The sequence below is a fragment of the Meles meles genome, chromosome 3 (genome assembly GCF_922984935.1).
Source record: "Meles meles chromosome 3, mMelMel3.1 paternal haplotype, whole genome shotgun sequence".
Taxonomy (NCBI): domain Eukaryota; kingdom Metazoa; phylum Chordata; class Mammalia; order Carnivora; family Mustelidae; genus Meles; species Meles meles.
The window spans coordinates 34,162,981-34,178,236 of record NC_060068.1 but is presented as its reverse complement, the minus strand read 5'-3'; the positions used below and the strand labels follow the sequence as shown (position 1 = coordinate 34,178,236).

Genomic DNA, 15,256 nt, shown 5'->3' with positions numbered 1-15,256 from the left:
CGAGTGGACTAGTTCAGGTCTTTATCTTCTCTTGTGGGAGTTCCCCAAGATGGACTGGACTCTAAGAATGTGGAAGAATGGCCGTGTGGCAGAGAAAGCCTGTGCTCTCTTGGGAGACTTAACCGCCCACCTGTCCCAAGCTGGCTCATATGCAGACACCACCACACAAAAGGAGTGACAAAACAGGAAACATACCACAATTCCCAGGGCCTTCAATATATTAAGTTTGCACATTGGACAGGTACAATGTTCACTAAGCCAGGGATCCACGCAGGACTTGTGGAAAACATGCCTATAAAAACAAAACACAAAAAACGGAGAGCTGTATCATGGATTATACACTGAACAACTATTAGACCCAGAAACGGAATTTTTAGTTAGTCTGTTTCTCCCTCCTTTTGGAAATATTGGCAAGTCCTAAGAGAAAAACATTGGGGATGTATTAAAATACAGCTGGCAGAAAACCTCCTGACCCCAATCTGTATGCTGAAAACTGGCAAGTGGTATTTGGCAGTTCAGTCTTTTTATTCTAGCATTTGAAGAAACTTAGGATTTTCTTAAGAATGGAACAAACTATACCTCATCAATCAGTTATGCTTTATGCAACAGCCAGAGTAGAAGGGAAACTGAAGAAGGTACGAACCAAGGGTTGAATGAAAAAAGTTTTCTGCACAACCATGAATTATTCATGGAACTTGGTTTCCATGTCATTTATAACATTTAAGAAGACTTCTAGGCAATGTTTTAAATGTGAAAGTTATGAGGTGGTTAGGAGTGTTTTAGAGATGAAGGGTGCCTAGGAATACGGTGACACTGAGCCAACAGTTTTCAGTGGAAATGTGAAGGGGAGAGAGAGAGGATGGGTGATTTTTTTTTTTTTTACTCAGGAGAGTGGAAAGTCACTTCCTTGTGATGGAAAAGCAGTCACAGAGTCTTGCATTCTCAGAAAAGGGACCTGTGCCTTGTGGAAGCGAGAGACTTTGAGGGAGCTGTGGCAATCACTTCTCAAGTTCAAGGACTCCCCATGGCAGCTGGTAGAAGGTAAAATGAGGCCCCAGAGTCCTGGCCAGAGAGGGAGAGAGGCAGGTGCCAGGACACATACCCTGGACACCTTGGAGTAACTATACTTGGAGTCTCGAGGTAAGATAAAAAATTTCAAGAAAGATATCAGATGGAAATGCCTTTACAACTTTGTGAATCTATAATTTATATGTGGCTTATAATTATATGCAGCTGCTTTAAAACGCAGTTTTCATCATATAAAGGAAGGAGTCTAAACATCTCGCTGCTTTACTTGGGATTTGGAAGAAACATGCATGCTTACAGTTTCAACCTCAACGCTGGATCCGCACCCACCTCTGATACTTGGTGACTTTGCCCTCACTTCTTCGGGTAAGAATAAAGATCTCGAAGACTGAATTTATCAGTGCAGTGAACCAGAGCTTCCTTGTCCCGGTAGGCTTTTATTTAAACCTGCAGGTTTTTACTCACGGGGCAAAAGTCATCAAACCACAGGTGAGCCCGAAATTCATTTAGTACACACAAAGCACATCCACTTCTTGTTCAGGTATCCTCAGTATCCTCGTAGGAGAGTGCTCGGGGTCGGGGGGAGGGGTTGAGAGGGGAGGGGGAAGGGCTCCTGCCTGCAGGGCCCCATACCCCAGTAGCTGTCAACTGTGCCAGAGTTCACTGTAGTCTGGTAAAGACTAGCATAAGGCTTCTCATCTTTCTGGGGATACAGACCCCTTTAGGTCGACTAAGTGACAGGATCCTCCGCCTCACAAGGGTGCATCTGCCTAACTTCTGACCTACAGACCTCTGAGGGTCTGGTTAGTGGCGGGTTGGTTAGTGGGACGGGCGATGGAGGCCAGCTTCACGTGGGGTGGATGATGGACTTTGGGTGGTTGGCAGGTGACAGAAGAGAAGAGGCTGTGTGACCTGTGATGGGGCCACTGGCATTAGCTGTTTACAGAGACCCTGGTTTTAGCAGATAGCTGCAGCCTGGGGGCAAATGGTGGTTTGCTCTCCCCGGTCCCCATCATTAGCGTTTTCACTTTTCTTTATTTCTTAGCCTACTTCCTTTCATTTCTATTACTGGTTTTTCAGAAAAAGATGGTATAATCCCATATTTAATTTTTAAAGCCGCATGAGCTGAGTGTCCTTTGTTTATCTGTTCCTTAACTTTAGTTATACATGGGTTTTCCCTATGTCGGAGTTTTAAACTGTTCCCTTTGAGGTTTGTCGATGTAAAGGACTGTCCCTCCATCCCCCTTTTCAGTACAGTAATGGACAACTGCGACTAATTGTGTCTCCAGGGATAAACTCAGAATGTCTCCCTTCCTTAGCTGGCCCCAAATCTGAAGAAATTAAGTTTTTTTCCTTAAACTAAAAAAATCTTTCCCTTGTGACTGTGTGTGTACCCTGTGTTTCTCCTGTTGATCACCCCAACCCCAGTTGGCCACCTACCCCCTCCCTCCTTCAACAGAGTCCCTGAGAGCTGGTTCCTGCACCTCGCCTCGGGGGAGATGCGGAGGTTGTCAGCCTGGCTCCCATGCATGCCCCTCTCGTCTGAAAATGGCCCGGCAGCTTCACTGTTTACCCCCAGGCCCTCTGATGCAGACACCCTGCCTCCTCGGGGCCACTGCTGCTACCTTGGTGGGTAACTGCCTTGTGCTCCTTCTTGCCCTCCTCACCCATCCCCTTCGCCTCTTGCGTCACTGCTGCACGAAGCTCGGCGTTGGCCCCCCCCATTCCTCCCAGACACACTTTCTGCTGCCACAGTCTGAGCCCACCTCCTGGCTGTGTCAGCGTGGAGCTGCCAGGCCAAGAGGCGAAGGCATGCGCTGTTTGGAGCGGCAAGTGACGAGCTGTCGTAGAATACTTAGAAAACCCCCAGCGGCGTGCAAATGCAAGGTACCATTAAACATGCACTCAGCTGAAGTCATGCTAACGTTTCCCACACTAGCCCAACAAGTGGTCAGAACGTGTGCGCAGGCCTCTGGTGCCGGCACGCCCAGCACCAGCAATGTCTGACTAGCTTGCAGGTGTACCCTGGGCCCCCACGGTCACCTCAGTGGGTGGCTCCTGGGGCCAGCCAGAGAAGCCCTTCCCACTGTGATAAAAGACTCGAACAGTCAGAGTACACGTGAAAGCAGGCGATGCACCGAGGACCAGTGAAACGTGGAAAGAACAAGCAGATCAGAACTTCAGGGAAAAAGCTCTTTATTCCTGCAAGAAATGCTCTGGGGTACAGAATGCAGAGTGAAACCAGTAGTAGGGCGCCCTCCCCTTTCCTACTTCCTGCACACCTCACAAACTGGAGAGGGCAGAGCGATGCCCGGAGGTAGGGAGAGGAGGGTGCACTAGAGCTGAGTGGTTTTCCCACTTTGCCGTGCAAGAGCCTGGCAAATATAGAGAGATCCAGAATTATGAAAGGTCAGAGATGAGAACTCTTCCCCCCTGCCGGGCTGGCAGCAGACAGTGCTGGAACAGGCTCTCCTTGGAGGCTGGGATACGCCCGTGATGCCTGACGCAGCGGCCAGAAGATGGACCCCTTTTAGGCTCCCAAAGTGGCATCCTGGACACATGGTGATCCGAGCGATGGCCCTCGGCTTCTGAAAAGTATTTTTTTTTTTAAAGATTTTATTTATCTGACAGACAGAGATCACAAGTAGGCAGAGAGGCAGGCAGAGAGAGAAGGAGCAGGGTAGAAGCAGGCTCCCCGCTGAGCAGAGAGCCCGATGCGGGACTCGATCCCATGACCTGAGCCGAGGCAGCGGCTTAACCCACTGAGCCACCCAGGCACCCCCAGAAAAGTATTTTTAACTACTAAAAGAATGTTGTGGCTGACCTTTAAATAAGAGGTCTAAATAAGGTGATAGTTTCTAAGATGTGCTGGCTAGCTTCCAAGGATGATCAGCTTTAATCAACGGACACAAGCAGGAGGCCCCCAAACGAGGCCAAGAGCCATCTGTCCACAGTAAATTAATGTGACAGAAGAGGAAAAAGAAAGGTCATGCAGCAAAATGGCAGCAATCCATGAGCTCTGCTCTCTCTAGATAGAAAGTCCAAGTTCAGTCTGCAGAGAAGCTTGTTAAAAATTAAGGATGGACAGAAACAAAGGCACCTGGGCTTTCCTTGGTTCCTCACTCAAGTGAAGAAGGGACAGTGAGCACAGCTCTTTCCGTCTGGCTGTGAAGGGAGGAGCCGCAGGACGGTGTTTAGCAATGGCTTATGACAATGGCATAGGACGGCTTGAATATGATGAAATGTCGGCGTACAGACCGAAAGAACAAAAACTGGCAGGGGCAGAGAGTCAGCAGAGTAAGGTCCCCTGGGCGCGGGGAGGCTGAGGTGGAAAGAGTGTGTGGGAACAAAAGGAGCCCGCCGCCCTCCTGATGGGAAGGGACACTGCAAGGCTGGGTGGGGAGGCAGGTGCACTGAAAGCTTGAGGCCGGGAAGTGGAGGGAATTTTGGGGTCAAACAACCACAACTTTGTCCGTGAAGCTGCGGGGGAAGCTATCTGGCCAGAGTGAGGAACAAAGGGATGAGCCACGGTGTTTAAAGGAGACTGAACAAGGAGAGCCAACCAGGGAAAGAGACGGGTGCTCTGGGCAGCACTCCAGGCCCAGCTGGGGGTGGGGGGCCAGAGAGAGTCCCATGGGAGGCAGGAAGGCGTCAGCACTACTGGGCATGAGAGCTCAAGGGAGAGGTAGCAGAGTCACCCTTCTGCTCTGTTCCAAAGCCCTACAGACAAAAAAGGAAGGGCAGGATGTCCCAGGCAGAGGGAAGAAAGGAGGTAGTAACCCACAGCCCAAATTCATTTGTAAGTATCCTAGAGGGGGTCCTCCAGAAACCAGAGGTGTGGAGAAGATATGAAGCGAAGACGGAGATCGGCCGAGGCCACTCTCTATGTGAGTGGCTGCCTCGACTGTGTGTAGGGGCTGCTGCAGGCCTCTCGGGGGAGCGGCCAGGGACACCGCTAAAGATCCTGTGATGCACAGGCCAGCCGCCCCACCCCCAACCCCAAAGGATCCCAAAGGATCATGTGGTCCCAAAGGTCAACAGTACCAAGGCTCAGAAACTTTGCTCTGGGTGAGAAGCTGTTGACTCCGGTCCCACAGAACGTTGCTTGACGTGCAAGGTTAATTTTTCCTATACCTGAGAATCCTGCTGTTGGTACCATTTCAGTGAGGTAAACGGCTGTGCCGAGCAGAGAAGGCTATCACTTGCTGAGGCTTCAGGAATATGTGTAATGGAGAGCACCCGGCCCCAGAGCAGAAGGGGGACTCGGGCAGAGCATCAGACAAGGACCCAGCAAAGGAACACAACCCACCGAGGGTGCAGTGCCCTGACAGCGGGCACAGAGAAACATCGTTAAGTTTGCCAGAATTCTAACATGCAAAAGCAGACCGCAGCCACAGGCGCAGCCTCAGAAGGGCGAGGCCCGGGATGGAGGGGCACACTGTGGAGTGCTGCTCAGGTGACTATTACGAGCCACAGGCCCAGGCTCTGGGATGTGTTTTTCTCAACACTCCCCACGGATTCCGACACACCATCTGGTTTGGAAAGCACTGGATTAAGTTAAGAAAAAGGAGAACGAAGAATGAAACTTTGGAACACTCAGTGCTCAGGAGGTGGGGAGGAGGTGAGCAAGCTTCCAGAGTAATCTATTTTTGGCCGAGGCCCCACTGAGGAAGACACTCTCGAGCTAGTAACAACCATGATTGGCTTCAGAGGCCTTTGTTCTTGGGTCCAGATGGTCCCTCTGTGGGGGCGAGAGGGACCCTGGCCTGAAATAGGAAGACAGAATGTGGAAAGACTTGGCCTCTTCCTGGTGATTCTGGTGTCAGAGATCTGTGCAGGTGAAAACAGGTTTAAAACCGGCTAAGAGTGGGTAATGCTTTCTATTGTACCTACTGATCTTCCTGGTTTGTATTTGGAAGTGTATTTCCTCCAGCCTGTTTTAAACCATACCTGATGGCTATCTGCTAATTATGCAATTTAATTTTCTACAGGAAATGTACCATTAGTTTTGTAGATTTTCCTTTATAAGTAAACTAGATTGACTTGAATCCTAGAAGCTGGTTTTCTATTTCAGCATATGGAATTATTCTTAAGTTCTATGATTAAGAAAAAAAGCAAAAACCCTCGCAGATCTTTCTAGGTTTAAAATCGATGACTTTGGGAAGAAAATGGTACCAGTAGCCTCATGGAGACAACCACTGACAATTATTTCATTTGTTCACATGTTCTGTGTTAGTAAGTGGTCAGCGTGGTTATGTTTTAAGGGAGTGGAAAAATAAGAGTTAAAGTCTTTGATTTGAGGCTTCTCAGTAGGCAACTTTGTATTTTTTCCATTCAACATGCTTCTAAAGAACATTTGCTCTATTTAGAGCACCACACATGAGTGAATGTGGCCCGATATACGGAGCAGTAAAGGCAGACCTTTGACTCCCCCTTTTCTGGACCGTATGACCCCGGCATCTACCAGGAGGGTCCCTGTCCCTCAGGTACAGTGGAGAGAAAAGCACGGACCCTGGCACAGGACAGTAACCTCAAGTGCACCCAGCAGAGGGCCTGGCCCAGCAGCCAGTCTGAGTAACCCAGGTTCAGAAGGATTGGTCCAAGTCCTAGAGTTTTGGTTCCCGGTGACAAGTCACCACCACAGAGCCTTCACTGGAGGGCCTAGTGATGCGCTGGGATTTAACAGGAAGAGGAGCAAGGGGCTCCTTTTGAAACCCATGAGAGTCCCAGAATTGAACATTCTTGACTGTAATGGTCTTAGGCTATGATGTGCCCAAAGGTTCTCCCCGTGTTTCTCACGAGCGGCGGAGGCCTGCTGTCAGTGTGTGCCAAGGCGCACAGCTCCTGCCGACTGCTACCCCCTCACGGGTAATGTGGTGCCCTGCCTCCGCCTGCCGCCAGAGCCTGGCGAGCGGGTGCGAGAGCCAGTGGGACCCTCACCCTGAGAGGGGGGCGTGCGTGCCCCACAAGCAGCACTCTGTTTTAAAAAAGGATGCGGGGGCGCCTGGGTGGCTCAGTGGTTCAAGCCGCTGCCTTCGGCTCAGGTCATGATCTCAGGGTCCTGGGATTGAGTGCCACATCGGGCTCTCTGCTCAGCAGGGAGCCTGCTTCCCTCTCACTCTCTCTGCCTGCCTCTCTGCCTACTTGTGATCTCTGTCTGTCAAATAAATAAATAAAATCTTAAAAAAAAAATAAAAAAGACGCGGACATACTTGCAGGGGAGAATCCGCACCACATCGTTCTGCTTGTAGCTCTCGATACACACTGCGCAGTGATCGAAGTCAGGGTCTGTTTCCTGTGAGGAGAAGCACAGGCACGAGAGTCACAGGCTAGAATGGAAGCTATACAGAAACGGGGAGACAATCCAGCAGAGCATCTTCCCGTGGTACCCATGGCAAGCAAACCATTAGGAAGTGAACAGCTACCAGCACTTCTCACGTTTTCAGTTGCTTAACTGCACTGACCCAAATGATACCAAAACCCCTCTACCTTGTTTTGAAACTACGTTTTAATAGTTACTGCTAATTCTATTTGTGAAGGGTCCTAGAAGGCAGAATTTTTACTTGTGTTTCAAGATTCAAACCCACCATCACCGTGGACACCCTCCGCTCGCCCCACCATGACGGCATCATGGTTCTGGGTCAGTGGGCTTCCCCGCACACCCTCCACAGTGTGGGTTGTCCTCTGACCACGTATCAGAGTGCGGGCAGAAAAGATGGTGAGCCCCCAAAAGATCAAGCCCCAAGGATGGGAGCTGGTCCCAGGTCTGGGGTAGAGAACAATCATGGCCCGACTCGATCCTGGGTCTTTGTGGACACTCAGGAGGACTCAGCCGGGTGGTGGGCCCCCCAGGTTAACTGGCTTCCTTCCTCGCCCATGCCGGGAAGGGACTCCCCTGAGTTGTCTAAGCGGAGCACTACCAGAACGTAAGCCAGGAAAGGGGAGACAACCTGCTGTGTCATGGCCACTGGGACTGAAACTTGGTGGGACAACTATGGGTAGGTCTAGGAGATGCAAACTTGGCAGAGGTGTTGGTGTGAATAAGGAAAGACTGTTTGGTGTTAACCTGAAGGACAAAATAGGATGGGTAGGTTAGACCAGCTACGGGGAATTTAAATTGATGTGGCAGCTGAAGGCTGCCAGGCCGAGAGGGTGACTATTCCCTCTGGGATTAGAGAGCTGCTGTCCTGATGCTGCTTTTACTTTCTGCCGATGTTTTCACCTCTTTATTCCCTTAGTGTTCACTGAAAAGGTCTCCACCCTCCAGAGCCGTGTCAAGGGGGTGGGAGTAAAAACGGGTGAAGTCGAGAAAGTGGTGAAACTATGGAGGATGGAGAACTGTCTGAAATTACCCTCCCAGGGCTGTTCATCACAATGTGAGAGCCGGGTACGCTACAGAAAACAGCTTCGGGCTTTTGCCTGTAGAGGTGCAACTTTTCCCTCTAGATAACCGAATGCACAGCGTGCAGGCTCTAGCCCCAAGCTGCTGTTTTGTCCTCATGCAGCAGAAGCGGGCTCCACGTGACGGAGGCCCGACCAGGCAGCTCTGGTGAGCTGTCTTGGCCACCGCCTCAGTCACTGGCTTTCTCACTCGGTCTCCCCACGCCAAGGGCACAACCCTGACACTCTGGGCGCTTCCTTCCAACCGTCTGGCCCACTGGGCAGCACCTTGTTAACGACAGTCCTGGGAGATGTGGGGCTCCAGCTCTCTGGTGAACTGGTGAGGGACTAAAACACAAAGGAAGCACAGGGAAGAGGACGTATACTCCTGGCCACCGAGGGCACCAACTGACCCATGAGGGCTCTGCCCAAGGCATCCTTGGCTGTGGTGGGACACCATGGCTCGGGGAAGGAGACCAGTGCAGCTGGTAATGGAGGAGTACTGCAACTCCAGGAAAGTCAGAAACTCTAGGGATGGCCTCCAAATGAGGCATGCTAAGGGTAAGAGTTCGAAGGGAGGCTGTTCTAAAATGAAGCACTAGATTGTATATCCGGAGACACACAAATGATTAGGGTGTGTTCTCTCCCACCAATTCGAAGGTGAAACTACTTATTGTTTTTATAATGTCAAAGTTATTTCGCTACCATACCTTATCACCCTTTTTTACTGTTCTGGTGGTCAATTTGCTGATGGCTTTCTTGGCAGCATCTCCAAGACGACGCTATGACAATTACAAAGAAAAACAGACATTAATGCGAGATCTCTAGATGACGTCCTTCACTTTAAAGTCATTAAATGTATAAAGCCCCTGTTATCCCATAACATTCTCTAGGTCACGTCACAGGAAAGGAGTCTAACAATAAAAGGAGTCTAGCAATTAAAAAACGAGACAAACTGGCAGTTTTCCCATAGATTCAGCTTTCTGAATTGAATTACTGAATCATCCTGGTTGAATAGTTCAAAAGTATATATAGTGGGAAAAAACACCAGGGTCATAACCACTGTTATGGTTGCGTCCCTGTGTTTAATAAACCTCTGAAATGGGGTGCTTGGGTGGCTCAGTGGGTTAAAGCCTCTGCCTTCGGTTCAGGTCATGATCCCAGCGTCCTGGGATCCAGCCCCACATCAGGCTCTCCGTTCAGCGAAGAGCCTGCTTCCCCGCTCTCTCTCTGCCTCTCTGCCTACTTGTGATCTCTGTTAAATAAATTAAAAAAAAAAAAACAACAACAAAAAACAAACAACCTCTGAAATACTACAGCATTACTGAGATCTACTTCTTGCACCTGTCAGAGCCGCAAGTACGGCCCTCATGGCTCCGGAACGATCAGAATGATAAGTTCGAGCCTCCAATGCCCCTGTGGTGGTGCACCACGGTGCCCAGCGAGGCAGGAGAGAGGCAGTCACGAGCTCTCCTTCTGTTTCCACCACCACAATGCTCCGTGAGCTTAGCTGTCTGAAAAGGTTAAGTCACAGAATCTCAGAGACTGGACGGATCCCACATTTGGGCAGACATTGCTAGATACCAAGGACCCACAAGGGGAAAGATGGTGCTCCCAAAACTCAAAATGCCAGGTGAATCGGGGGACAGATGAGGAGATACTGTGACCGAGTGCTGCACAGCAGAGGATGCCTGGGTGGTGTGCGGCGCAGAGGGACAGCTGAGCACGGTGGGGGTTGGGGGCCGGGGAGAGGAGGGACGTCAGGGAAGGCTTGAGGAAAGGAACCCTGAGCAGAGATGTGGAACACTAGTGGGAAGGAATCCAATCAGGAAAAGCACAGGGGACGGGAGGGGCCTTCTGGACAAGGAAACCTAAGAAAAATAAATAGGCGTGAAGCACAGGACTATGAAGGAAATTATTTGATATCGCGAGGATGAGCATATACCTGACTGTGCAAAACAGAACGTTCTGGGAGTCAGAGGGCCCTATCAGTAATTACATGGGACAGTGGGTACAAACAGGCACGCTGAGACAGGTGGTCACTCTGCACACAAGCAGGTCTTGAACAGTGAGAAGAGGCAGATGCTGAGCCTGAGGGGGGATGGTGGGGACTAAGAGAAGGGGAGACCTTGGATTTTATATCCCGAGGATGAAAAAAAAATCACAGAAACATAAACATTTTAGGGGAATTAAAAAATATACAAAAGAAAATAAGTTAATGAACTTCTATGTATCTACCCATCATCCAGCTTCAATGATCAATGTTTTACCAGTATTTTCCATCGTTCCATCCATCCCCTCCTCTTTACTGTGCTAGAGGATTTCATATCACAAAGCATTTCACACACATAAAACTATCACTATATCTTATAGATAGGGGCTTTCATTTGCTGCCACTGTCTAACAAAATTAGCAATAATTTATCAACATTATCAAATGCTCAGACTATACTATAATTTCCCCAGTTCTCTTAAAAATGTCTATTTTTTTTCTTAAATATTTAATCTATTTATTTGAGAGAGAGAGAGAGAGCATGAGAAGGGAGGTCAGAAGTAGAAGCAGACTCCCCATGGAGCTGGGATCCCGATGCAGGACGTGATCCCGGGACTCCAGTATCACGAGCTGAGCCGAAAGCAGTTGGTTAACCGAGCCACCTGGGCACCCAAAAATGTCTATGTTTTAAAGAAGATTTATCTGACAGAGAGACCACGCAAGCTCACACATATGTGGGTGGGGGGAGGGGAGGGGCAGAGGAAGTGAGAGACTCTCCCCACCCCTACCATGGCTGAGAGTGGAGCCCAACCTGATCTCATGATCCTGAGACCATGACCTGAGCCGGAATCAAGAGTTGGTCATTCACCCAATTGGCCACCCAGGCGCACCCCCAACATATCTTTTTATGTAGTTGGCTTGACTCAGGGTACAAAGTCCAAACATTGCATTTGGTTGCTGTTCCCCTCAATTTTCTCTTAGTCTGTGAGAGTCTCCTCTACCATATATGTATCTTTTTAGCCTGTGGAAACAGAATTGACTTAAACTGCATATATTGAAAGTGTACAATTAGATATATATTTCTAAGCTTTTATTTATTTGACAGGGAGAGAGAGAAAGAGAAAGAGAGCACAAGCAGGTAGAGCAGCAGGCAGAGGAAGCAGACTCCCCGCCGAGCAGAGAACCCCATGTGGGACTCGATCCCAATACCCTGGGATCATGACCTGAGCTGAAGGCAGAGGCTTCACCCACTGAGCCACCCGGGTGCCCCTACAATTTGATATTTTGACATGGCCCACAAAACCATGACTACCGTTAAAACACCGTATCTATCATTCCCCAATTTCTTGTGCTTCTTCCTAATCCCTTCTTCCCATCCTGGTTTCTGTCCACCGCCTACCTTCTGCTACTGTACTTTGTATTTTTCAGAGTTTTACATAAATACGATACACTATGTACTATTTTGTATATGGTTTCTTTCACTCAGCATAATTATCTTAAGATTAATCCATGTTGCTGCAAGTGTCCACAGTTCATTGCTTTCTTACTCTACGTAGTATCCCACTGTACAGATACACCGCAATTTATCTTTTTACCCTATTGATGGAACTTTTGTATTGTTTGCCAGGTTTGGGCTGCAATGAATAAAGCTGAAAACCACCTTACTGACTTGTACAAGTCTTCGTGAGGACATGTGCTTTCTGTTCTCTGGGGTAAATACTTTACACAGTAGGGAAGACTGGCAATAGGGTAGTGTGTTTGACTTTTTAAGAGACCGTCAAAGTGTCTTCCAATGTGAGTGGGCCATTTTTATGTTTCCACAAGCTGTGTATGAAAATCCCACTTCCTCCACATCCTCACCAATACTTGGGTGGTCAGACTTTTCCATCTGATTGTAATCACTAAGAGGTATGTAGTTGTATCTCATTGTAGCTCAAATTTGCATTTCCCTAATGACTAACGATGGTGAGCATCTTTTCATGTACTTGTTTGCCATCTGCATATTTTCTCTGGTGAAGTGTCTGTCCGAATCTTTTGCCCATTTTTCTATGCAGTTGTATGTTCTCTTATTATTGATTTGACAGTATACTACATATATTTTTTAAAGATTTATTTATTTTGGGGGGGAACACAGGGAGAGGAGAGTGAATCTCAAGCAGAGTCCCTACTGAGTGGGGAGCCTGATGTGGGGCTCAATCTCATGACCCCAAGAGCACGACCTGAGCTGAAATCAAGCACTGGAGGCTCAACCAGATTCAACCACCCACAGACTGAGCCACACAGGCGCCCCGATATTACATATTCTAGATCCCATTCTTTTTGAATACATTTTCTCTTTGTGGCAAAAGTTCTTAATTTTGATGGTGAGTTTATCAATTTTTCACTTGTGGACTGTACTCTGGTGTCATATCTAAGTAATTTTTGCCTATCCCAAGATTACAAGACTTTCCCCCATTTTCTAGAAGGTTTATTGTTTTAGGTTTTGTACGTAGGCCTCTGATCCATACTGAGTTAATTTTGTATATGGTATGAGGTCCTGAGCACAGGTTTGTTTTTGGCATCTGATATGCAATTGTTCCAGCATCATAAACTCATCTTTCTCCACTGAACTGCCTTTGTACATTTGGCAAAAACCATTTGCACATAAATGTGTGGGTCTGTGTCTGAACACTATTTTGTAGCATGTATCTATTAATAAGCAAATATCACACTCATTAATTTCTTATAGTCATTAATTTCTTGTAGTGCTTTGTAAAAACAAATTTGAAATCAGTGTTACACCTCCAACTTTTTTCCCCCTTCTTTCCAACATCCTTTTGGTTGTTCTTGATCCAGTGTGTTCCCATAAGAATTTTAGGTTAAGCTTGTCAATTTCTATAAAAAAAGTTATCTGGGATTTACATTAGGATTGATTGCACCAAATGCATAGATCAATTTGGGGAGAAGTGACATCTAACTAGCACTGAGTCTTCCCCCTGAACACTGTATATCTCTCCATCTGATTAGTTCTTATTTAATTTCTCTCAGCAATAGTTTTCACTGTACAGGTCTTACACATCTTTTGTCAGATCTCTAACAATTTCCTGTTTATTTTCTGTTTGATGCTAATGGAAATGGTACTTAAAAAAATTCAATTCTCATCCAGTGCTCGTATGGAAATAAAATTGATTTTTGTATTATGTCTCTCAACCTTGCTAAGCCCATTTATTAGTTCTGGCAGCCTTTTTATAGACACCACCAAATTTTCTAAATAGATATTAATGTCCTTTGTGAATGAAAAGTGCTTTATTCATTTCTTTTTTTTAAAGAGAGAGTAAATGAGAGTGAGCAGAGGAGGGAGAGAGGGTGAGGGGGAGAGAGAATCTCAAGCAGAATCTGTGCCCAGTGTGGAGCCCGACGTGGGGCTCGATCTCACAAGCTTGAGATCATGATATGAGCTGAAATCAAGAGTGGGATTCTTAACCGACTGAGCCACCCAGAGGCCCCTACTTATTCATTTCTGATATGGGTACCTTTATTTATTTATTTATTTTTAAAAGATTTTATTTATTTCTCAGAGAGAGTGAGCAAGCGCACAAGCAGTGGAAGTGGCAGGCAGAGGGAGAAGCAGACTCCCCAGTGAGCAGGAAGCCAGATGCAGGACCTGATCCCAGGACCCTGAGATTGAGATCATGACCTGAGCAGAAGGCAGACGCTTAATCAACTGAGCCACCCAGGGGTCCCTCGTTATGTTCTTTATTCCTTGTTGTGCTGGTTAGAACTTGTAGTACAATGTGGAAATAAAAGTCATCGAAGCACAAATCCTTCTATTGTTCCCAATCTTAAAAAGAAGCATCTGATCTCTCACCATTTCATATGATGAAATGCTAGTTTTCCATTGATGCCTCTTGTCAGTTTAAGGAAGTTACCTTTTATGCCTAGTTTATAAAGAAGTTTTAAAGTCAGGAAGAAATGTTGGATTTTGGCAAGTGTTTTTTCCTCCATCTACTGAGACATATGGTTTCCTGTTCTTTCTTTTTTTTTTTTTTTTGGTCTGTTAATATGGTAAATTATATCAATTAATTTCTTAGTGTTAAATAGCCCTGCATTCCTGGGATCAACACAACCTAGTCATGATGAATTAGCCTTCTTATATATTGTTGGGTATCATTTGATACATTTTCTTTAGAATTTTTCCATTTTTGTTCAAGAGGGATTCTGGTTTACAGTTTTCTGTTTTGTAGTGTTTTCGTTTAGTTCTGGTATCAGGATGTTGCTGGCTTTACAGGATGAAATGGGAGGTATTCCTGCCTTTTCAATTTTCTGGAGTTTGTATATTTCTTCCTTAAATGTTTGACAGAACTCAACAGAAATCATCTGCCTGGAGTTCGTTCTTTCTTTTTAAGTTTTACACTACAAATGCAGTTTTCCTGGTAGATACAGAGCTAGTTATCTTTTCTTCCTGAATGTGTTTTGGTCATTAGGGTTTTTCATGGAGTTTGTCCATTTTGTATTAATTGCCATAGAACTATTAAAAATATTCACTAATTATCCCTATAATCTGTAGTGATGTCATTGCTCTCATTTTTGACATTGCTAATTTGTGCCTTCTCTGTTTTCCTCCTGAACATTGTGGCCACAGGCTTATCAATTTTATTGATTTTTTTCTTGGCACCACTGTTTTTCTGTTTTCTAGTTTACTTACTGCTGCTATGATCTTTTATTGTTCTTTTTCTTCTGTTTACTTTGGATTTAATTTGCTTTTCTTCCCGAGTTTCTTAAGACATAACTTGGCAGTATTCAGAACGTTCACCTTTTCTAATAAAGGCACTGCTTTAGTGGAATCTTGAAAATTTTGATATTGTGTCATCATTTTCAT

The 15,256-nt window shown here is 46.7% G+C and overlaps 1 protein-coding gene across 3 annotated transcripts in view; it reads right to left on the bottom strand.

Moving 5' to 3' along the window:
• The window catches only part of RNF130 (ring finger protein 130), a 140,432-nt gene that overhangs the window by 46,828 nt on the left and 78,348 nt on the right, over window positions 1-15,256 (bottom strand). For all 3 annotated transcript variants that reach the window (XM_045999152.1, XM_045999150.1, XM_045999153.1), the window contains exons 4-6: window positions 9,117-9,188; window positions 7,239-7,321; window positions 196-292 (exon numbers count right to left, since the gene is read on the bottom strand). In XM_045999152.1, coding sequence (XP_045855108.1) covers window positions 196-292; window positions 7,239-7,321; window positions 9,117-9,188 — 252 coding nt within the window. The remainder of the gene's footprint in view (window positions 1-195; window positions 293-7,238; window positions 7,322-9,116; window positions 9,189-15,256) is intronic.